The 25,080-nt window shown below is 36.3% G+C and overlaps 1 protein-coding gene across 1 annotated transcript in view; it reads right to left on the bottom strand.

The window, feature by feature from the left end:
* The window catches only part of LOC123241440 (sialin-like), a gene marked incomplete at its 3' end in the record, with an annotated part of 26,715 nt that overhangs the window by 907 nt on the left and 728 nt on the right, over nucleotides 1-25,080 (bottom strand). Inside the window, 6 exon segments of the mRNA XM_044669086.1 lie at nucleotides 1,607-1,754; nucleotides 5,403-5,535; nucleotides 11,011-11,169; nucleotides 15,825-15,943; nucleotides 19,083-19,169; nucleotides 22,766-22,873. Coding sequence (XP_044525021.1) covers nucleotides 1,607-1,754; nucleotides 5,403-5,535; nucleotides 11,011-11,169; nucleotides 15,825-15,943; nucleotides 19,083-19,169; nucleotides 22,766-22,873 — 754 coding nt within the window.

Raw genomic sequence — 25,080 nt, 5'->3', positions numbered from 1 at the left:
ATAAGAATACTGTACAATGAACAACTGTAAATAACTTAGCTATTCACAGCAATGTAACAATCTAAAATAATCTCAAAGGACTCATATGACAAAAAATGCCATCTGCTTCCAGAGAAAGGTCTAATGGAGTCTAAATCCAGACGAAAGCAAACTTTGGTTTTGTAATGGTTAGAATGGGTGGTTGCCAAAATTGTAATTAACCCTGAAGTCACAAGACTGTTAATAGCTAGATTTATTGGTAAGAAAAAGAAAATAAGAGAGAAAGATAGAAAGGAGGTGAAGAATTTTCTAGCCTAATAACCCAGAGCTAAGAACTCAGTGTCTGTCTCTGAATCTTGGCCTCAGAAAACATCAACCCCCCCCCCCCCTCAGCTTCCTGCTGGGTCTCATCTTATAAATCCTTACTACACTCACTAGCTCTCTTACATCACTTCTCAGGAACCAATCCCAGTTCCCCAACTAGCCTGGCACCATCCAGGGGGGCAGTGCCTGTGGGATCAATTTCATGGTTGCTGATTGACTCAAATTTAAAACAAATGGCAAGGAAGTCCAAATTTCTGATTAATCAAGTCAAAACACAGATTCCCTTCTCACAGTTTGGTGGGGGTTGTAGGAGGGAAGAGAGAGAATTTGAGACTGACATTTTTAAAGTCTTGGAAACCATTTTTAATATATAATTGTGGAGAAAATTAAATTAAATCTAAAAAGGAGTCAAAGCTTGGGGCACCTAGGTGGATACTTCTTAACTGTGTGATCCTGGGCAAGTCATTTCACTTCCATTGTCTAGTCCTTACCAACTCCTCTGCCTTCAAACCAACACTCAGTATTGACACCAAGACAGAAGGTAAGGGTTTAAAAAGAAGACAAAAGATTTATGAAATGGTATGGTTTATCTAAACTTTGAAGATTTAAATACTGCAAAGAAGATAATGTTTGCTTTAATAATTATATAATATTTAATTTGAATTGATTTTCTGAGTTTTTATACAGGTTTGATGATAAATGATTGATGATAACATAGTCTTTATTTTATTTTTTTACTTTAAAAAAATTTTCCATGTTTCCATGATTCATTTTCTTTCCTCCCCCTCTTTCCTTCTCCCTCCCAAAGCTGACAAACAATTCCACTGTGTTGTACAAATGTTATCACTTGATACCTATTTTCATATTATTCAGATAATATTTTTTTAGCAATGAAGATAAATAAGTACAATGAGTGGATGTTTTGTTTATCACCACAATCACCACAAAACAAGTTTATTTCTAGACAACTGCCAAATCACTAAAGGAAAAAAGTTGTATAAAGTTTTATTAAATTAGCAGTTAGCCTGTTTTTGCCTTTTGCTATTATGTTGAAAGGAAAATGAATGTAGCAGGCAAGTGAATTTAATGAAAATTCAGCCTTTTGTATTTGTGATTGTAGGTATAAAGAGATTCTTTCCAACAAGACCACATAACTAATTGAGGATAATTTTGTCATCAATTGCCTAAAATTGGTAATTTCCAGTTTAAAATTTAAACCATTTCATACTTCAAGCCATTGCCATAAAAATCGATCCCAAATTATTTAAGAAATTAAAAGTTATTCTTTCACATTAGTACTTACGAAGGTGCAATATCCAGATGGTTGATGTTGAACCCAGAAGTGCAAAAACCTCCTAATGTCGTGGATATGGTTAAGAAGGCAATTGCCAAATAATAATCACAGCCAGTGAATCCAGTTGCTACTAAGAATACTGCTGGCCCAATCATTCCTGGAATTACATTTTTTACAGGAAAGAGAAAGCAAAAATATTATGAAAGCACTGCCTACAGTAGCGTGACAGCTTGTCATTCTGAAGCATGGTAGCTCTGCCACCTAGTGCACAAGCACTCTATTACACTACAATCTACTTTCAAAGATCCAAGGCATTTGCCCATCTATAGAGATTTCTGTAATGCTGCTGAGCCAAAGTAGCCATGATTTGTTGGCAAAACTTTTGGTGGTGAATACAAAGTTACAATCCTTTAAAATATTTACTTAAAACTGATAAAAGCTTTGCTAAGAGGAGAGAGACATGAGTGGGCAAGAGTTACAGTATAGATTTTCAGAAAAATAATAGAGAGAACTCTGTCCTGAGTGGATTTAAGACTTTGATATTTATGAAAACTTGGACTGAAGGCTAAATCGTATCAGTGACATGTAGTAAATTCTGTTTGAGCAAAGTTAAAAAAAAGTATATACATATATATATATATGCATATATATAAATATTTAAAAATTTCCCAATTACATGCAACAACAAATTTCAACACACAATTTCCAAAATTATAAGATCCAAATTGTCTCTTTTAATCCCTTCTTTCCCCACTCCTGGAAATGGTAAGCAATTTGATCTAGGTTATACATGCAAAATGTATTTCCATGTTGGTCATTGTTGTAAGAGAATACTCATATAAAACCAAAACACCAAAATAAAACCACAAATAAATTAAAGTGAAAAATCTGCATTCTGACTCCAATAATTCTTTCTCTGGAGGTGGAAAACTTTGTCATAAGTCCTTCAGAACTGTCCTGGATAATTGTATGAGCAAAGTTTTTATATAGTTTTTTTCTCCCTGGTAGAGGGCTGATATCTAATAAATTGTTGCCATTTTATAAAAATTTTTGTCCCCCAGAACCCAAGACAAAAGACTTCCAAGCATTCATAAAGAAAAAACCGGACTTAAACAGAAAACTTGATATCCAAACACAGAACTCAAGAGAATCACCAAAAGGTAATTAAGAAAGGGGAAACAACAAACAAACCCCTATTTTAAGGGACCCAATCAGTTCAAATGATTTGTCTCTCTATAAGAAAAGATGATATTGGTAACTCTTATAAATTGCTATTATCATCAGGGTAGCTAGAAGAAGTATACTTAGAGGGAACAGTGACAAACTGTATAGGATGAATAGTCATGATATATATATATATATATAAAACCAGAGGTAAAAAAAAGGATAATATTAAGAGAAATGGGAAAAGAGACAAAATGGAGTAAATTTATATTATACAAACACAACTACAAAACACTTTCCAAACAATTAAAACTAGATTTAAACAACTGGAAAAACATTGATTGCTCATGGGTAGGATGAGCTAACATAATAAAAATGACTATTCTACTCAAATTAATTAATTTATTTAGTGCCATACCTATCAAACTATCAAGAAACTTTTTTACTAAATTAGAAAAAACTATAACAAAGTTCATTTGGAAGAACAAAAGATCAAGAATATCAAGGGAAATAATGAAAAAAAAATGTGAAGGAAGGTGGCCTAGAAGTACCAGATCTTAAACTGTACTATAAAGCAGCGGTCATCAAAACAATATGGTACTGGCTAAGAGACAGAAGGAAGGATCAGTGGAATAGACTTGGGGTAAGTGACGTCAGCAAGACAGTTCATGATAAACCCAGAGGCCAGCTTTTGGGACAAAAATCCACTATTTGACAAAAACTGCTGGGACATTGGAAAACAGTATGGGAGAGATTGGGTTTAGATCAACATCTCACACCCTATACCAAGATAAATTCAGAATGGGTGAATGCCATGACTATAAAGAAGGAAACTATAAGTAAATTCGGTGAACACAGAATAGTATACTTGTCAGATCCCTGGGAAAGGAAATATTTTAAAACCAAGTAAGAGTTAGAAAAAATTACAAAATGTAAAACAAATAATTTTGATTATATTAAATTAAAAAGTTTTTGTACAAACAAAACCAATGCAGCCAAAATTAGAAAGGAAGCAACAAATTGAGAAAAAAAATCTTTATAATAAAAAACTCTGACAAAGGTCTAATTACTCAAATATATAAAGAGCTAAATCAATTGTACAAAAAAAATCAAGCCATTCCCCAATTGATAAACAAGGGAAATGAATAGACAATTTTCAGATAAAGAAATCAAAACTATCAACACGCAGGGAAAAGTGTTCTAAATCTCTTATAATTAGAGAAATGCAAATCAAAATAACTCTGACTTACCACATCATACCTAGCATATTAGCTAACATGAGAGCAAAGGAAAGTGGTGAATGTTGGAGGGGATGTGGCAAAATTGGGACATTAATGCATTGCTGGTGGAGTTGTGAATTGATCCAACCATTCTGGATGACAATTTGGAACAATGCTCAAAGGCCTATAAAAGACAGCCTGTCCTTTGATCCAGCCATACCACTGCTGGGTTTATACCCCAAAGAGATCATAGGGAAAAAGATTTGTACAAAAATATTTACAGTCATGCTCTTTGTGGTGGCAAAAAACTGGAAAACGAGGGTATGCCCTTCAATTGAGGAATGGCTGAACCAATTGTGGTATCTGTTGGTGATGGAATACTATTGTGGTCAAAGGAATAATGAACTGGAGGAATTCCATGTGAACTGGAATGACCTTCAGGAATTGATGCAGAGTGAAAGGAGCAGAAGCAGGAGAACATTTTACACAGAGGTGGATACACTGTGGTACAATCCAACATAATGGACTTTTCCAATAGCAGCAAAGCAAAGATCTGAGGGACTTATGAGAAAGAACCCTTTTAACATCCAGAGAAGGAACTGTGGAAGTAGAAACACAGAAGAAAAACAACAGCTTGAACACATGGGTTGAGGGGGATATTATTTGGGATGTAGATGCTAAACAATCACCCCAGTGCAACTATCAATAATATGGAAACAGGTCTTGGTCAATGATACAAGTAAAACCCAGTGGAAATGCATGTTGGCTATGGGTGGGGGGAGGAAGGAGTTTGGGGAGAGGGAAAGAACATGAATCATGTAATCATAGGAAAATATTCTAAAAATAATATAAAAAAATTATTTCCATGTTGGTCATTGTTGTAAGGGAATACTCATATGAAACCAAAACACCAAAATAAAACCACAAATAAATTAAAGTGAAAAATCTGCATTCTGACTCCAACAATTCTTTCTCTGGAGGTGGAAAACCTTTGTCATATGTCCTTCAGAACTGTCCTGGATAATTGTATGAGCAAAGTTTTTATAGTTTTTTTCTCCCTGGAAGAGGGCTTATATCTAATAAATTGTTGCCATTTTATAAAAATTTTTGTCCCCCAAACCCAAGACAAAATATAATGTAAGGTAAACATAAATATCAAAAGCTGGACCTTGTTTATAAAACCTAGAGGATAATGTTCACATTGTTATTTACTAGACTAGTAAAAAATATCATATTATAGTTCTTCACCTGCAATACACATACATACTGACTTGGGAAACAAAAAGATATTTTATAAAATGTACACAAAAACATTTTACATGGAAATGAAATAAATGACCAACAAAACCTGCCATTTTTGCTTGAATGTACATTGTTCAACCTTAAAAAAAAAAAAAAAAAGAATCAATCACTTTACCTACCTATTAAGCTAAATACTCTACGGACCCATACAGTTGAAAAATTCCATGTTTCTCTTAAGTAGTCAGCTGCTTGACCAGATAAGAGCATACACACCCAACATCCAAAATAAGGTAGTGCAGATAAAAGTCCATTCTGAAAAGCAAACCAAAAACAAACATAATAATATTGACAGCAATTTAAAAGTAAGTACAATTAGACACAGGCTAAGTCTAAACCCAGAGTTTATCTTTGGTAGAGGTACAAAAGTGGAAGAGGTTTTTGTTGGTAGGAGAATCCTTTGATTTGGTTTAAGAAACCAGGCCTTTCAAAAGTAGCCCTCACCTGGGCTAGACATGAAACAGCTTCAGTAGATTATGAACTGGGGTAAGAGTAAGAAGTTATTCCCCTTGTTCAATGCTCTCCCTTGTCATACCGTACAGTCAATGTTTAATAGCTCTTTTTAGGATGTAGCAGTTTAAAAAATATTATCTATAACATAAAAAAATCCAAAAACACTTTACCTTTTCTCTTAGAATTGACACTCACTATTGGTTCTAGGGCAGAAGAAGAGCAACAAGAACTAGGCAACTGAGGTAAAGTGACTGGTCTAGGGTCATACAGCTAGATTGCGACCTCAGCCATGCATGCCCATTGTGTGCTACTCTTGTCCATATCTTCCCTTAAGTTTGCCACAGAGGGTTCACCCAGTGTGATGGATCCCTTTCTCACTTTCTCCTGACACTGAGAGGGTGACATTGGGGTACTCTGGCAGCCTGTCATACCTCATCCTCACAATGGAACTAGCCCGTGTTCTCTGCCATGCAATTCCATGGTGATATCTTTACTTGTCTTCTTTGGAGTTCCTCACGGATCTATGTTGTGTCTTGCTCACACCCATCATGTGCTCTTCTTTTGTCTTCAGGGATGCTCGTATTTAATTCTTCAGAGATGCTTATAAATGTCATTGTTGCCATGGGGCAGCACTGGTAGGGTCTGAATGTTAAAAAGATGGATCTTGGTTTTCATGGAAAGCATAGTTTCATCAAAGGAAGTTTGCAGTTTCCCTGAGGCAATTCAGCCAGTTGTCATCTTTCTGCTCAACTCTGGGACCAATTCACTGTCCACCAAATGCACATTATAATCCGGGTAATACAAATGCTTCATTTGGTGGTCTTTTCTGTGCATATGACCAGGCCAACTACATTTTCTGGAGATCTCTCCCAAAAAAGTATGATGTCATCTGCAAGAGCCACTCCATTCCCAAGAAATTCTTCAACAGGGACTCTGGGCTGGCTGTCTTCTGCCACAATGGCAAATATTTTTGGTGAGCATTTAGTTGCCTCTTGCTTGTACCTCTTTTTGTACCATAACTAAAGGGGTTCTTGAGCAGGGTCATTCCTGTTTTCTCTTTCAAGGAATCTCGGTATTTTTCATCTTTGGATGGAAGACACTTCATTGAAAAAGAAGCTATAAAGTGGTATTTTGCTCTCCTGAAGCAAAGGATTTTTCCTAATCAACAATCTAGGAGGCTCAGTAGCATCTTATACTCTACATCTTTCAGTCCACTGTGAAATGGTCAAGATTGATTCCATTGTGGACTGCTTGTTTCTAAGGAATATCCTCATCAAGGACACCCTCAATTCATGGACAGATGACTCACATAGATTGTGAATACATCTGAGAGCAGGAAATAGGTGGGTGGTTATTGATGTTTTCTCAGCCCTGCCCCCACCCTCTCTCTTTTATACATTAGCAAAGACTAAGGCTTTTCCCAAACTTTGGTATTTCTTTTCAAATTTTCTTCTATTCATTGTGCTCCCACTTCCATTCTTAAATGCTCTTGGTATTAAAGGAGTGTTGCCTAGTGTTTGTTCTCCAAAATGGGTTTTATCTCCATTTCTTCTTTGATTTCTCAAACATCTGTCATTCTTCCTAAGATTTTTCAAATGAGTTTATATTCTAACCCAGTGTTACCTTTGGCAGTCATCTCTATCTATCTGGCAACTGAGTCAGCTGTCTGCTGACTAAGGAGGCTTTTTCTGTACTCTTTCAGTCTCTTTGTGGTAGTAATTAATTATGCTGGTTAATTACTGCATAAAATTATTATAACAAGTGTAAATTTTGTTCCCCTATCCATTTCCCATTTTGATCACTGATTATGTTTAAATGGTCTGGGATTGTGTTTTGTTTTTTTTTTTCAGTTGTGCACCACATCTTTTTCTCATTACTTTACTTCTTGCTTTTATAAAACTACCTTAAAGTCAGACAAGTTGAAGGTCTGAATACAAACAAAGAGCCAAATCAGGGATAATTTCCATATTAATTAATGAGTCTCTACTCATTTGTTAAAATGTAATTTATTTTAGGGCAGCTAAGTAGCACAGAGGACAAAGCACCAGGCTGTTGTTTCTAAACCCAACTTTTCCCAAACTGTTTTCCAATTTCCCCAGCAATTTCTGTCAAAAAGTGAGTTCTTCTGTGTGACCCTGGGCAAGTCACTTGACCCCTATTGTCCACCCTTACCACTCTTCCACCTATGAGACAATACACTGAAGTACAAGGGTTTAAAAAAAAAAAGTGAGTTCTTGTCCCCAAAGCTGGGCCCTTTGGGTTTATCTCACACTATCTTGCTGAGTTCCACTGATTGCCCTTCTATCTCTTAGCCAGTACCATGCTGTTTGGATGATGACCAGGCTCCTGTTTCAAATCTTGCATCATGTACTTCCTAGCTGTGAGATCCTGGCTAAGTCACTTAACCCCAGTTGCTAGCTCATGCTACTCTTTTGCTTTAGAATTGATACAGAAGGCAAGGGTCAAAAAAATGTATACATAGTGTGTGTATGTGTGATGGTATGGTATAGTAGATAGGGATCTGGCTATAAAGCCAAGAAGACCCGAGTTCAAGTGTAGTCTTAGCCACATACTAGCATTATAACTGGTCAAGTCATTTAACATCTCAGTGATTTAGGCAACTTTCCAAGACTACAGATTACACAGAAAGTGCCAACCTGTAATTGGCAGAGGGAGTTTCTTCATCTGGAAGTTCCCTATACTAATTAAACCAATTAAATTAATTAAATTTCCTTTCCACATTTGGTACCTCTCATGTCTAGAATAGAGCAATTCTTTTCCTGAATAAAGTCCTTATGGCATAAAATTTCAGTATAATCTATGTCTTTGGATCTCTCATTCCTATTCCTGAACCATGTTTTCCCATATATTTCTTCCCATCCTCCCTTTTAGTATGTTTACAACAAAGTCACCAAGTATTACAGTGTATGCTGATTTGATTTGTGGGGCTTATTAAGTTCTCTCTCTTTTTTAAACCCTTAAACCTTCTGACTTGTCAGTTTGAAGATGAAAGAGTTGCAAGGCTAGGCAATCAGGGTTAAGTGACTTGTCCCGGGTCACACAGTTAGGAAATGTTTGAAGCCACATTTGAACCCAGGTTCTTTTAACTCCAGGCCAAGTGCTCTCTCCACTGTGCTACCTAACTGCCTTGGGCTTAATAAGTTCTAAATTAAATTAAAAGTAATTAAATTCTAAATCAAGTTCTAAATTAAATTAAAAATAATTAAGTTCTAAATTAAAATAAAAATTAAGCTTTTCTATAGCTTCATCCTCAGCAGCTAATGCTGGTATAAAAGCTGAAATCATTTCTATGATGATTTTTCAAGTTAATGTCTACTACGATGCGATGAACAAGTAATATTTTTTTTGCTTGCCATTATGTGCACAATAAAACCCATTTCTCCAACTCCTTTTTGTCTCTCCAAAAAGTATCTGTGTGCCAACTTCCTATTTAGCGGCCACTTGCCTCTTTCTCCTGGCTTCCTCAATAGCAAAAATATTAAGATGGACATAATTCAGCTTCTCCAGTAATCCATGCTAAATTAAAAACTCATTACCAACTATCTCGTCCACGGGTGATATCTCTTTTTGTATTTAGTAAAGAAAACAGACTCATCCTGCTTCTAAGACCATATGGCACGGCTAACCCTAGCAGAGCACACACCCCCCTAGCACAGCCTTCAGAAACCCAGATTCACCTGTGGACCACAAGGAGTCATTGGAAGAGGAACTAATAGGAACCTGTTATCAAAGGGATTGTTAGTGAGTATCTAGGAAAGGAAGTGGTGAATGGAAAGATGGCTCTCTTGAAGATGGCTCATTCGTAACGAACTTCAGTTTCTTTTTTGAAAGGTTACCAAGTAGAATTCTTTACCATTAGTTCCTGATATCAAAGAAATGACAAGTCCAAGCTCTGTCCTTACCCCTACTAGATTGGCAGATCAGGGGACTAGCTAGATGTTTAAAAAATATTTTTATTGATTTTTGTACATCACTTACATTTCCTAATGAATCCCTTCCTCTCTAATGCCACAAAGAAACCTTTTATAATATAATAAAGAGAAGAAAAAAAGCAGTTCAAGAAAATGAATACATCAAAAAAATCAGACATTGCCCTTTTCCTTGGGTGAAATATTTCCCCCCTTACACATTTATTTGGATGTCCACACAACAGAAATGCATTTTGCATGGCTTTGCTATGCAGAGAAAGTGTAACAAATCAGGATGACTGATTTTCCAGTTCTGGTGTGGTTCAATAGTGGCATAATGCTAGTTCTACACTAACAGTGGCGTAGCATAGGCTTATTTTTCAAACAAACATAGTTCCAGTTTTTCACAGAATCTGAGAATGGGAAGGGATCCTGGGGATTAGCCAGTCTAAGTCATGCTTAAACTGAAATGTCTTGTACAATATGCACAAAATTTTTACAATATTCTACATTATTTATAAATTTAATGTAAAATCACAAATTAAATTCTCCCTAAACATTTGAAACTGCCTCCATATATATTTGCCATTGTTAATCTATGGAGCATTCTAAGGAGTTGATCATATCTGTCCCTTGAGAGGGGATAGGTGAATGCTTTATAATTAAAAAAAAAATCATACTAATGACAGGCAGCTTTCCTATTGAAGGAACACTGAATCTGGAACCACAGGACTTGGGTTTAAATCTTAGCTCCAACCATATTCTGTGGTCTTGGGTCTTAGTTCCCCATTTGTAAATTTGGGAAACTGGACTAGATATTTAAGATCTCCTTAAGCTTGAAGTTCTATGATCTCATGATCTTCTATAACTTTCCTAAAGGCGGGATAGCTGGGTACCTCAGTGGATTGAGAGCCAGGCCTAGAGATGGGAGGTCCTAGGTTCAAATCTGGCCTTAAGACACTTTCTAGCTGAGTGAACCTGGCCAAGTCACTTAACCCCCATTGCCTGGCCCTTACCACTCTTCTGCCTTGGCAAAAGACAGTATTGATTCTAAGATGGAAGGTAAGGGTTTCAAAAGAAAACTTTCCTAAAGGCTCTTCATGTCTTCCCTAGTATCTTGTTCTTTATGCTCCTCACAGTGCCTTGTAAATAACAGAATAAGTACCTGTTGGAGACTTAAGAAGTAGAAAGATGACAGAGGAGGGGAAAAGTCAAGATGCGCTAACCCTCTAAAAAACCAAAGTTGCAATACTGAAAAATTTCAGAGAAATGTACAAGTAATATTTTGGGTATCTATAAACACATCCACAAAAACACATGAGAAATGAACTAGATGATTTTTTCTTACCTCTTGGGCATCAAATCTTAATATTTCTTTCATATATGTAGGCAATAATGTCAATAAAGTATAGAAAGTCCAGTTGTAAGAAAAATGTGCAACAACAATAGACCAAAGTGGTATTGATTTCAGCATGGATATCCATGGTACTGATTTCTGTGCAGTAAGCTAAAAAAAAAGCAAGATTAAGAAAATTTATTTTTTGTCTGAAACTTTGCCCAAGACCTAAATCTAGAACACCTGTGGAAAGTAATTCTCATTACCATATTGTTATATTCTGAAATTTACTGAGGATTGATATATAATAATTATTTAAAAACAACATAAACTATTTAAAAATCTTTGTACTATGATCAATGACTAATTGTAGTACGTTTAATCAGAGAATCTGTGGTCAAATGAGAACAAAAGCAAAGCATGAAGAAATCTTAGCTCTATGCCATCCCTACAGCACCATCATAAATTCCAGAAGTCACTTGTGATCCCAAGTTCTTTAACTATAGAACAGATGAATAATTTTATTACCAATCTCAGAGACTAATTTGGAGCTAGAAACACAAAATTCTGAGTCTCTCCCAATCTTTCTTGCTCTCCAAGTAGAAAAAGTGAGTAATTTTGGAATATACAATTGAAAAAATAATGTTTATGATATTCACATGTTACTGATCTTCATTCTTGCACAGTGTTATAAAATATGCATCAGGAAATTTTTTGATATAAAACTTTCTACAATATTAGATCATTGTAATTCCTGAATAATAATAGCTAGCATAGTACCTTGCATAGAGTAGATATTTAATGACTGTTTGTTGAGTTGACCTGAATTGATAAATAGGAACAAGATGTATTCCTGTCATTTTTAGAAATTCCATTTACAAATTTACATTTTTTGAGTTGCCTTAAAAGGACTGAAAGTAAAGTAGTCATTAACAAGAGCAGCCATTTATCCTTATTGAGGTTATAAATAAGGAATTTACTGCCCTGCTTGTTTCCAAAGATTGGGACAGAATAAAAACATAATTGAAGGCTTTGGAGTTTGAAGGAAATTGTGGCCTAGTTCCCCCTAATCTTGAGTTCATGGGATCATAGATTCAGGTCTAGAAGGAGCCTTAGAAATCATCTAGTTTTTAACCTCTTTGTTTTTCAGATAAGGAAACTGAGGTCCCCAAAGGATAAGTGACTTGCCTAAGATAACAAAGGTGACAAGAAGCAATAATGGGATTCGAACCCATGATTTCTTGACTCTAACTCTAGCATTCTTTTTCTGTGTTAGTGGAAAGTAGATATGGTTTTGTAGAAAAAAGTAATCTAAAATTCAAAACATAAACAATATTTTATCCACATCAACATTTTAAATTTTTTATTTTATTTTATTTTTATTTATTACTGACCCAATGTTTCATAAATTTTCCAAACCTGAAAACCACCTTACCCCTCCCTTGTTATGGACTGAACATGAGTTTTCTGGTTTGGGAAATGTTCTGATCAACCCTGAGGTGAATACTAATACTAACTCATAAATGTTTAGTTTACTGCTTATATGCAAATTAGTAAAACCCTCAGCAAAATGATGAGACCAACTTAATGATAACATCTGCTAGCATTTTAATTCTGCAAGTTATTCTAAGGGAAGAAAGCCCATTACTTGCAAATACTGTTAAATTAAACATGCATTTACAAAAGCTAAAAATAGTGATGTTCCAAATGAATATTCTGCTGTTGCAAGATCTTGATCATATTTTTCCTTTAGGTAATCTTCTCATGTATAAATGAAGTGATTTCTGTGTCAACTGATTTTAATGAACCATTTTTTCTTCATTGCAAAGTGAGGAATAGCTTTTATACAAAACCAGGAATTACTAATTTTTTCAAATTTAATAAAAAATGATACTAGAGAAACTTTAGTTCAGAATTTCTATGTTCATCAATAAGAACATTTGTATCCAAGTTTTCTCATTATTCTCCTCACTTAGACTGATGAAAGTTTAAAAAAATGCCTGAATACACTACCATATTAGGATGTTTGTTCATTTTATCAGTCTACCTGATCTCTCTCTCTCTCTCTCTCTCTCTCTCTCTCTCTCTCATCTATCTGTCTTTCTATCTGTCTCTTTCAGGTATAGGTCCAGTAGTGGTAATGCTGGGTCAAAGAGCATGCACGATTTAGTTACTCTGGGGACAAAGCTCCAAATTGCTTTCTAGTAGTTGGACCAATAATTCACAGTTCCATCATAGTTCATTATTAGTATGGCTGTTTCCCAACAGCCTCTCCAAAAGAGAACATTTCCTATTTTTGTCACCTTTGTCCCTATGATGAGTATAAAGTGGAAACTCAGAATTGTTTTAATTTACATTTCTTTAGTTATTGGAGCATTCTCTCATCTGCTTATTGATAGCCTGGATTTCTCCTTTTGAAAACTATCTGTTCAAATCCTTTGTCCATTTATTTATTTGCTGAGGTATTGTCTCAGATTCTTTTCTAAAAATTAACATTTTTCTGTCTTTTTAGCACAGTAGTATATGTGAAATGCCTAAAATAACAACTTTGTTTCATTCTGTTGATGGCTTTTGTCTTCTTCACTTGAATTATAAAGAGTAAATATGTCTACCTCCAGAGAAAGAACTGATAAATAGAAACAAGTAAAACACAGTTTTAAATATACATATATATATTTTTTGTCAGATGATGCTTTCTTTGGTGAAGGGAGGGGAAAGAGGGAGAGGGATACCTAGAAATTTTAATATAAAAAGAGTTTATGTATACTTAAAAAAAGGAGACTGATAGAGAGGAAAGAATGCTGGGAGTTGGAATCAGAGAGAACTAATTTCAAATCCTGCCTCTGACACTTAATATTTTTGTCTCTTTGGATAAGTCACTTAACTTTCTGAGTCTCAGTTTCCTCAGCTATAGAATGGAATGGAAATAGCTTAAATATATACACCACAGGAAATTTGTTGTAAAAAAAAAATCTGAAAACTCGAAAATATTGCACATACTTTTATTTTCCTCAAAATTTAGTGCCTGTTATTTAGTGCCTCTTTTCTCTATTTGCCCTTCTCATCTCCACAAAATGAAGAGAGTAGGGGATTTTTTCCTTTGGTTTTGAATTCTCCAAATTTTTTACTATAAAATATTTATATGATGAATTGTTTTTAACTGATTGACCAGTAGAAAACAATAACTCTATATGAAGAAAAGAAAAAGAAACAAACAGAAAAGTAAAATAATACTAAAAATTCAATGCATCACATTTGTAACTTTTGTTATAGACAGATTTTAAACCCTATATTAAGAAGCATTATTGTTTTTCTAATCACTCCATACTCCTAATCAGGGTAGCTTCCCCACCACAGGCCCCTGAAGCCTACTCTGGCTCTAGTCCAGTGATTCCCAAAGTGGGCGCTACCACCCCCTGTGGGAGCTGCAGCGATCCAGGATAGTGGTGATGGTCACAGGTGCATTTATCTTTCCTATTAATTGCTATTAAAATAAAAAAATTAATTTCCAGGGGGCTAAGTAATATTTTTTTTGGAAAGGGGGTAGTAGGCCAAAAAAGTTTGGGAACCACTGCTCTAGTCTAACAATATGAAGATAAATGAATGCTACAAAATTAATAAGATTTTTAAAACATTTCCTAGGAGGAAGAAGATAGTAGAAAATCTCCATGGAATATATAATTTCCTTTTGTCTTCCCCTTTTATTTAAATTATAGCAATATAGGCCAGGTGGGTGGCACAGTGGATAGAGTGCCAGGATTGGAGCTGGGTGGACTGGGGTTCAAATCTAGCCTCAGACACTTCCTAGCTGTGTGACCCCGGGCAAGTCATTTAACTCTAGCTGTCTAGTTATTGCCCTTTTGTCCTACAGTCATTACTAGGGTAGAAAGTAAGGATTTAAATAAATTATACTAACATAAAATAAAATGAAATAAATACTTCAGGAGATCATCTAAGGTTAGAATTTAAAAAAATAAGAATTTAGATTTAGTCAATAAGTTTCTTGTTAGTTATACTGTAGTTTACTTCCTATTTATAATGGTAAAGGGAAAAGGAGTATTTCTAATGTAAACCCTTTGATTGCAGGGGCATCGCCTGGTGCAGTGGAGAATGTTGGATCCAGCATTCCAGCTCTGTTACTACCTAAATGACCTTAGGCAATTGCTTCTCCTTTCAGGGCCTTATTTCCTTCAGTTATAAGAAGAAAGATTGGACTTGGTCACTTCCAGGATTTCTTCCAGCTGACTCAAAAGTCCTCTATGATTTTCATCACTACAAAGGTTTAAATTTTATTTTATTTTATTCATTCATTTATTCATTCATCCACCCACTCATTTATTTATTTATCTATCTATTCAGCTGTCCACTTATTCATTCATTTACTCGTCCATCCACTCATTTATTTATTTATTTATTTTTAAGGCCTTTACCTTCTGTCTTAGAGTCAATACTGTGTATTGGCTCCAAGGCAGAAGAGTGGTAAGGGTAGGCAACAGGGATCAAGTGACTTGCCCAGGGTCACACAGCTGGGAAGTGTCTAAGGCCATATTTGAACCTAGGACCTCCCAACTCTAGGCCTAGCTCTCAATCCACTGAGCTACCCACATGCTCCCTAAATTTGATTTAAGGAGATAATTTTGTATGATTCTGGCTGAATGACAGCTGCCTTAATCCATATCACAACAAAATTACACCTGCAACTTTTATTTCACTTGCTTAGGCTGGTTTTAGTAAAAATATTAAAATGAAAAATTTGTGAACCCAATGCCAAAACTTACTTTCTTCTTGAGTGATTAAGCAATAATGTAAAAGTAAATAGTCCATACCTGATCTTTCAAAGAACAAAGAATGTATTCTTTTTCCAAAACAGAGATTGTCTTGTGAGTTTCTGGTCTGTCACTAACCAACCAGATCCATAAAATGAACCAAATTATTCCAAGAGCACCTTAAAATGGGAAGGCAAGTTAAAAATATATAAATATGTATAGAGAGACATTGAGTTAAAAAGTATAAAAAGGATTTGCTCAAGTAATGAAAAAAACAAGGTATTTAACAAAATGTTACCATTAGTCACTTAAACTGTCAACATGAAACCCTTATTAGAATGTAAGCTCCTGGAGGGCAGGAACCATTTCATTGTTGTATTTTCATTTCCAATGCTACATACTATACATACATACATACATACATACATACATAATAAATACATAACACTTTTTCATTCCTTCATGAACCCATGGTGACAGAATAGATGGTATTTTATAGATGTTCCCCTTAGGCTATTGTGGGGTTAATTTCTAGAAATGTATCATTATTTCCTACAACAGTTATAGAAAAGGGAAAGAATTTCTAGGCATGTGACTTAGCTGGACAGGATCTATCAACTAAAATGATTTTCTGAAAAAATTTCCAGGCTATACTTAAAGCTCCTGCTTTGGATTTTGTTGTTTTTGTTTTTGAAAAAAGCTGAAGAAAATCATGAAACTGCTGACTGGGTCCACTACAGGTTTATATCACATAATCTCAACTGGGTCACTGTAGCAAGGCAATTCTTTTATACCTCTCTAATCGATTCTCTACTTCACTCACCACAGCATCTTTTCCAAATTGTTTTACCCCTTCTCAAACCTCCCATGCTCCAACCCTTAGTTCATTAAAGGAAAAATAAGGCCGTTTGCTGAGCTCCCTCTTCTCCCCTGCTTCTGACTTCACATCACTTGGATGGCTCCTGTCACTATCTCCTCCTTCATCACTGCCTCACATGAAGGAAGAGGTGGAGCTTCTTGCTATGGCACAGCTCTCTCTATGCACAAGGGATTCCATTTCAGCCTCTGCTCCACTAGATTGTGCCCTTTATCATCCTTACTTTCACATGAATTTTCAGTCTTTTTGCCACTTCCCTAGTGCTGACACACATGTCCCCCCAACACACTCAAAGTCTCGATCCATCCTTCCTCTGCTCCTCCCTTTTGTGGCTAAACAACTCAAGAAGGTCACCCGTAGCAGGTACTTCCACTTTCTTTGCTCTTACTCTCTTGGGCTTCTGACTTTATCAGTGGAATGAAGTACCTCTTTCCAAAGTTACTAATGATCTCTTCTTTGCAAAATGCCATGGCTTTTTCTCAGTCCTCCTCCTCCTAGACCTCTGCAGATTCTGACACTGTTGCCTCTTCTTGATTTTCCCTCCTAAGTTTTCGTGGTCCTGCTCACTCTGTGCTATCCCCTCCTACCTTTCTGGCTACTCCTCTGTCTTCTTTCCTAGATCTTCATCCATACCATGCATACAAAATGGGAGTCCCTCGGGACTGGGTTGGGAGTCCTTTTTCTTCTCCAGCCACACTGGTTCTCCTGGGGATCTCATAGCCTTCTCAGTTTCAATGATCATTCCTATGCTAATGATTCTCAAGTCTACTTCTCCAGTCCAGACCTTTCTGCTGAGCTCTAGTCTCATCTCCAACTACTTATTGGACCTCTCCAAGTGGATATCACACAAAAATCTTAAACACAACATGTTCAAAACTGAACTTACCTTTCTCCTCCCAAATCCTCCCATTTTCTTAACTTTCCTGGTACTGCTAAGGATCCTGTTATCCACCCAGTCACCTAGGTGTCATCCTTGACTTCACTGCCCCTCTCCCCCACCCGATTTTAGTTAAGGCCTGTCAATTTTCCCTTTGTAGCTTCTCTTCCGTGGGCTGCGTCACCTCCAGCCTGAACTACTCAGCAGTGCGCTTGGGGGTTCTCTCTGCATTGACTCTGTCTCTCGGTCTCTGTCCCTCTCTCTGTCTCTCTCTCTCTCTCTCAGTCCATGTCTACTCAGCTAAGAAACTGGTCTTCCTAAAATGCAGGTGTGATCATATTGACTCTATTCAATAAAGTCCAGTGACTCCACATTCGTTCCAGGATCAAACATAAGTCCCCTGTCTGGCTTTTAGAGCTCCATGGAATCCGGTCCTGCCTTGTGCCCCCAGTCCTCTTAAACTTTACTGTCCTCCAGGTTCTCTGTGATCCAGTGACACTGAACTCCTTGAAGTTTCTCACATAAGACCCTTTCTCTCCATAATTGTGACATATTCACTATCTGTCCCACTTGCCTTGGCCTCCTGGATACCCTGGATTCCTTCCAGTCTCAGTTAAAGTCTCATTTTCTATAAGAAGTCTTTCCTAATCCTTGTAATCTTAGTGCCTTCCCTCTGGGACTGTATCCAATTCATCCCAAATATGCTTGTTTGTACATAGCTGTATTCATTTCAGTTTCATCCCCCATTAGACTCTGAGTTCCTTGCTAGCAAGGACCATTTGCAGTCTTTCATTATATTCCCAGTGCTTAGCACAGGACCTGGCAGAGAGGAGGTGCTTAATAAATGCTCAGGTTGAATTGTGGGCATATTTCCTGTTTTTATCCTTATGTGCATAAATATGAAGGCCTTAAAAAGTAGAATTATTTGTAGTACAACTTCGTTAATGAAAAATCTTGCCACCAGAACGCTAACAAAAAACTCTGAGACAAAAATGAAAACGAATGGAAATATCAGGGAGAAGAAGTATATAGCAGTACTTTGAGCATCTATTATAATAATGGTGTAATTTATTAATTTAATATTATAATAATGTTATAATAATTTTTGATAATGAGATTATCAGTTAACAGTTGAAGACTAAAAAGTTAGGTGTAGGTTTGTTATTTTTAAGTTTCAGTTCATTACCTTAAAACTGGTACAACTTTTTACCAGATAATTTCCAAGACGTATATTACAAAAACAAGAACAAGTTAACCTAAGAATTTTTTGGGAGCTGTTTTAGCTCCAGTAGGTGGCTATTTTGCTAAATGGATTAAAATGTCAATTTTAGGTATTAAATTCTACCAGATTACTACAGTTCTGCAACCTGCCTTTAATTTTTATGATTAGAGCTGCCTGAGGCACATTAAGTGTCTTGCCCATGGTCACACAGCCATTATTTATATGCATGAGGCAGGACTTGAACTTAGGTGCTGTGACTCCAAAGCCATCCTTCTTATCCCATTATGTCACTTGTCCTCTATTAAAATTTAAGAAAAAAATTTATGTTTGGAATGAACTTACCAAAAAAGTAAAAGACGTAAGTCCAGTCCATATAGTAGCAAATTATTCCAGACAGTGGAAGAGAGATGACTGTTCCAAGCTGTGTTCCTAGAGAAGAAAAAGTCATCATAGTTATGTTAAAAGTAAATGACCAGGGGCAGCTGGGTAGCTCAGTGGAGTGAGAGTCAGGCCTAGAGACGGGAGGTCCTAGGTTCAAACCCGGCCTCAGCCACTTCCCAGCTGTGTGACCCTGGGCAAGTCACTTGACCCCCATTGCCCACCCTTACCACTCTTCCACCTATGAGACAATACACCGAAGTACAAGGGTTTAAAAAAAAAAAAAAAAGTAAATGACCAGCCATGGGTGGGGGAAGTGCGGGGGGTGAAGGGGAAAGTAGGAGCATGAATCATGTAACCATGTTAAAAATGAATATTAATAAATGTTTAAATTAAAAAAAAAACAAAGAAAAAAAGTAAATGACCAGGGGCAGCTAGGTTGCTCAGTGGGTAGAGTCGGGCTTGGAAACAGGAGGTTCTGGGTTCAAATCTAGATTCAGATATTTCCTAGCCTTATGACTGGGCAAATCACCTAATCCTCATTGCCTAGCCTTTATTGCTCTTCTGCCTTGGAACCAATACATAGTATTAATTCTAAAATGAACGGTAAGGGTTAAAAAAAAAAGTAAATGACCACAGTTGGGATAAGCCTGGAGAAATAGGTTAGCAGATTGCAGGAAAGGTACAAGAGTTTTGTGTTTTGATTTCATATTATCTGCGAAAGAAAGTGATTTTAAGCAAAAAAGGGTAGAACAACATTCTTTGGAGGCACGGACTCAATTAATCAGCAAGTGCTTATTAAGGGCCTCTGTTGGGGGCAGCTGTGTGGCTCAGTGGATTGAGAGCCAGGCTCAGAGATGGGAGGTCCTGGGTTCAAATCTGGCCTCAGATATTTCCTACCTGTGTGTTCCTGGGAAAGTCATTTAATCCTACTGTCTAATCCTTACTGCTCTTTTTACCTTGGAACTGGATTTTTACTATTGATTTTATAACAGAAGGTAAGGGGTTAAAAAAAATGAACAAACCAGAAAAGCTGATGAATGAAAAAACAGTCTGGTTTATCGCCAAAGAATACTAGATATTGGAGGAAGAACTCTTCACTCAACAAGAACTACTGAGAAAATTAGATAGGGAGATTTGGCACAAGATAGGTTTAGAGATAATTGATTCTAGAGATAATCTGATACTGCAATAATTAAAGTAGATAAACAAATTAAATATAAAAAATAGCATTAAAATCTTCCAATATAGTAAATATTGTAAAAAGTTAAGAGAATGGAAAGTTTTCTATCTCCAAATCTTCTGAATTCCAAATTCTCTCCCTAGGTTTTATCGACCTTTTCTGCCTTTTTCAGACCCCTCCTTTTCACTCACACTGTTTCAATCTTGACAACTAGCTGTTCCCCAGCTAGTACAGGCCTGTGGTCCTACTCCCAGGACTAACCTCTCTGCCTTTCAGAATCTTTATCTTCCTTCACAATCAGTTCTACCTCTTCTGTGAAACCTTCCATGATCTTCCTAATTGTTTCTACTAAATTATCTTGGCAATCACTGAAACTAAAAATGGAAACACGAAAAGGAAATATATAAACACATGAATATACATTTACAAATATGTGGGCAAATATGTAAACAAAACCTCAATTTCAAAATTATTCTATTTTCCAAAATTGTTTGTCATTTACATGAAAAACAAGAAGCCCAAAGAGAAAGAAAGTCATTTTGGCTTGAAAGATGAGGACTGTTCTGGATGTCAGGAATTTCCAATAGTTAGAGCAATGGATCTCTGACTTCTTTTGCTCACAATGGAGTATTCTTTAGTATGAGGAAATAAAGCACACTAAATGTTGTAAGATGTCAAAAATAATCCTGATATTGTAAGGTGCTTCAATATTTCCTTTCCCTTCCTTACTCTTCCTCCTTCATCTTCATCATCATCCTTAATACCTTCTTCCCTAGAATTTGAATTGGGGCAAGGGTGCCATGGCCCACCCTTTGAGAATGACTGACTTGAGTGATCAGTGGAATAGGAACTATGGTCAGTCAGGCATATTTTTAATGCATATGCTTTGTGTCCTTGTATATAGTCATTTACCACCTGTAAGTTAAAATGTCTATAGCAGCAATTCTCAAAGTGTAGTCCAAGACCCAAGAGGTGTTATAGGGAGTCTGTGAGGTTAAACTATTTTCATAATAATACCGACATTATTTTCCTATTAAAATACTCTCTTTTTCTAGTTACTTATCTATTTGAGGCTGGATTTTCTTCATATACTTCAACCAAAAACAACATATTACCAAAAGACTGAATGCAGAGACAGATACAAGAATCCAGTTGTCTTTTATTTAACCAGATCTTAAAGATATTTGCAAAATAAGCAAAATAATGTTATTCTCACTAATTTTTGAAAATTTAGTCATATTTTATTAAAATGTCATATTATCATATAATAGATTTTTATGTTATTTAAATTTTAAATTGAATTAATAAATATCTTAAAATCTATTGGTTTTAACTCCTAATAGAATATTGATAGCTACAACCCACATAAAAGTTCTTTGAGATCTTCAACAGTTCTTTCATTCAAAGACATTTTATTTTTCCCAATTACATATGACAACAATTTTCAACATATGTTTCCAAAATTATAAGATCCAAATTGTCTTCCTTCCTCCCTTCTTGGAGATGGTAAACAATGTGAACTGGGTTATGTATGTGTTATCATGCAAGACATACTGTATTGATCGTCCATATTTTTTTTTTTTTAAATTTTAAACCCTTAACTTCTGTGTATTGACTCATAGGTGGAAGAGTGGTAAGGGTAGGCAATGGGGGTCAAGTGACTTGCCCAGGGTCACACAGCTGGGAAGTGTCTGAGGCCGGATTTGAACCTAGGACCTCCCCGTCTCTAGGCCTGGCTCTCAATCCACTGAGCTACCCAGCTGCACCCCGTCCATAGTTTTTAAGATGTATGAAAGGGTCTTGAGACCAAAAACTAATTTAGGATATAACAACACCTAAATATGTAAATATAGGGAAAAAAGCATAAGCCAGCAGGGAATAAAAACCTTGCTCTGGGCTTTAGATGCACTTTTCCCTCCCCCACCCTACAACTGACAAGCATTGATTTTCTCTTCTTCCCACCTCCCTTCCTTCTGCTGAGAGGTGGAGGGAGGAACCTCTCCGTAACAATTACTGCTGTTGTTGATGCTATGATTTTCAAGGAAGACCAATGACATCAGGGGATGATGTCTTGACTTGTGCGTGAATTAGATTGAAGTGAGGCAGAGTTGCACAAAGTCATCAGCTTCACTCACTCTCTCTTCCAGTGATCCAAGTGGAGTGGCCAGAGCAAAGTCAGGACAGCTGCTGATGGCCCAGGATGCAATGGATGACCTGGGTGTCTCTGATACCTGACCAAGCTCTGAGTGTTCTCCAGCACCTGCCTCAGCCACCTTCGTGGCTATTGGAATAGATTGTTCTTGTGTGCCAGCCACCAAAGGTGGATGAGCAGCTCTGAAAAAGGCTAAGCAAGCCTCACACTAGAAGTGCCAGTTTTCCCTAAAAACCCCAAAGAGCAGTTATACATAGTAAATCCTCAGAGTGTTTAGATATACTTCATAAAAAGGATATTCGATGGTCTTACCTGCATATGAAATACTAAGAAGTTTGCTTCTTTCAAGAGGAGGAGCCCAAGAAGACCACATAGCATGCATTGCAGGAAATGTAACACCCTGGAAAATCACAAGAAATTCTGCATGAAATATAAGGAAATTGTGTTTGTATCCCTGTAATAATCAATAGTCACAAACACAGAAAACGTGTTACTCAAGTAATTCTCAAAGTAATGATTGGATTAGACTCTCAGTACATCATCCTTGGGTGCAATATCATGAGATATGTGTTATACTGCTAGTGGAATTGCCATATATTGCAGTCCTTTTGTTAATCTAGCAATTAAATCCATTTCAGTAGCTTGAAAAAGAATGTTATTTCGTTGCATCTTTTTTCCTTACAAATTTAGGCTAAATTAGGGTCCGATGCATTCTTTTCAAGTTTTAAATAATACTATACGTATATAATCACCCACTTACCAAAGTCAGGTCAGGAAGGTGATACAGTGGATAGAATGCTGGGCCTAGAGATAGGAAGACCTGAGTTCAAATCCAGCTGCAGTCACTTACCAGATGTGTAACTCTGGGCAAGTCACTCAACTAGTGTGCCTCAATTTCTTCAACTGTATAATGGGGATAATAATAGCATCTCCCTCCTAGGGTTGTTAAAAGGATGAAAAATACTTCGCAAGTCTTAAACTGCTATTTAAGTGCTAGATATTACTAAGTATTAAAGAGTTACTATGAGTATTTTCTCATTAAAAAGTGACCAGTTTAGAAAGAATCTCAGTTTTAATGCAAATGGAGGATGATTAGGTTTGTCTTGTGCAGCCCAGAATCAGAATCAATGTGTGATGGCTACAAAGAGGTAAATTTAGGCTCGAACAGTCAGAGCCGTCAAAAAGGATAATGGGTAGATCTTTCTTCCTTTAAGGTTTTCAAGCAGAAGCTGGCTGACCCCCTTTTAGGCATCCTGTAGTGAAGAATCCTTTCTGAGGATGGTTTTGAATAGTTGGCCCTTGAGGTAGGTTCCTTTAACTCTGTGTGGTATCTTACTAGAGATCTATACAAAAAACTTTATTGTACTTGTATAATGTGAATCGTACAACTATTAAGAGAGTCTGGGTTAAGTTATTGCAAAAAAGAAATTCACTGGCATGGTCTAGTAGTAACGAATAAAGAGAATATTTAATAGTACCTACTATGTGCTGGGCATTGAGCTCAGTGCTTTTCGCAAATATTTCATATGATTCTCACAACAACCCTGTGAGGTAGGTGCTGCCATTATCCTCGTTTTAGAGTTGAGGAAACTGGGACAAACAGAGGTTAAGTAACTTGCCCAGCTCTTGAGGTTAGGCAGTGTTTGAGGCTGGATTAGAACTCAGGTTTTCCTGACTCCAGCTCCAGTGTTCTCTTCACTACTATTTACTACACCACTTTACTGCCTTTTGGCACTGACTTAAGCCATGGATACAGAAGTGAGTCAAAAACTTTGAGATAATAAAGGTTGTGTAAATGTCACAGTGCCTGGCACAAAGTAGGCCAGCATAAAGGATAGCTATTAAAATCTGCATGGGGGAGACAATGTGTACATCTCTAAGCACATACAAAATAAATACTGTATCATTTTAGGAGAAAGATGGATGGGTGTATCAGTGAATTTATCAGCTTATATGAACTTAATTACCATCTCTATCCCATATTTACATATTCAGCTCTAATCTCTATCATTGAATCCTAAAATTACTAACTGCCTATTAGATATTTATACCTGGATGTCCTCTAAGCATCTCAAACTCAAAACAGAGTTAATTATCTTTCCCCATCATTACTGCCTCCTACCACTCAAAAAAAAAAAAAAAAAAAAAAAAAAAAAAAAGCCCACCACTTCACTGCTCAGTTTTCACCAAAGACACTGGATTGATTTGCCATTTCTTTTTCCAGCTCATTTTACAGATTAGGAAACTGAGGCAAACAATGGTAAGTGATTTTTTCTAAGAGTTACAGAGCTCATAAATGTGGGAGGCTGAATCTGAATTCCACCTTCCTGACTTCAGTTCGGTCCCTTCATCGATCATTATCTGTAACTAGTATGATCCATTTCCCCAAAGGCACAAAATGTGTAAAAGAGGAGACTATAGAATGTATAAGGCAAATGGAAGAGAAAAGAAAGAGATGAACAATTTAAGTAAGTGGAAAAAGAAAAAAGAAGTGGGAAAAGGAAAGAAAGACTTGATAAAAACCATCAGTAATGATTCTACATCCCAAAAAAAGACTGAAGTCCCTATTTAAGGTTTCAGGTACTTAATATAAAACTTCATAGTAAAAATAGAATTTCAAAATACAA

The sequence above is a fragment of the Gracilinanus agilis genome, chromosome 3 (genome assembly GCF_016433145.1).
Source record: "Gracilinanus agilis isolate LMUSP501 chromosome 3, AgileGrace, whole genome shotgun sequence".
NCBI classification, from domain to species: Eukaryota; Metazoa; Chordata; class Mammalia; order Didelphimorphia; family Didelphidae; genus Gracilinanus; species Gracilinanus agilis.
The sequence above is the reverse complement of the archived record's forward strand: the minus strand, read 5'-3'. Positions and strand labels throughout refer to the sequence as shown.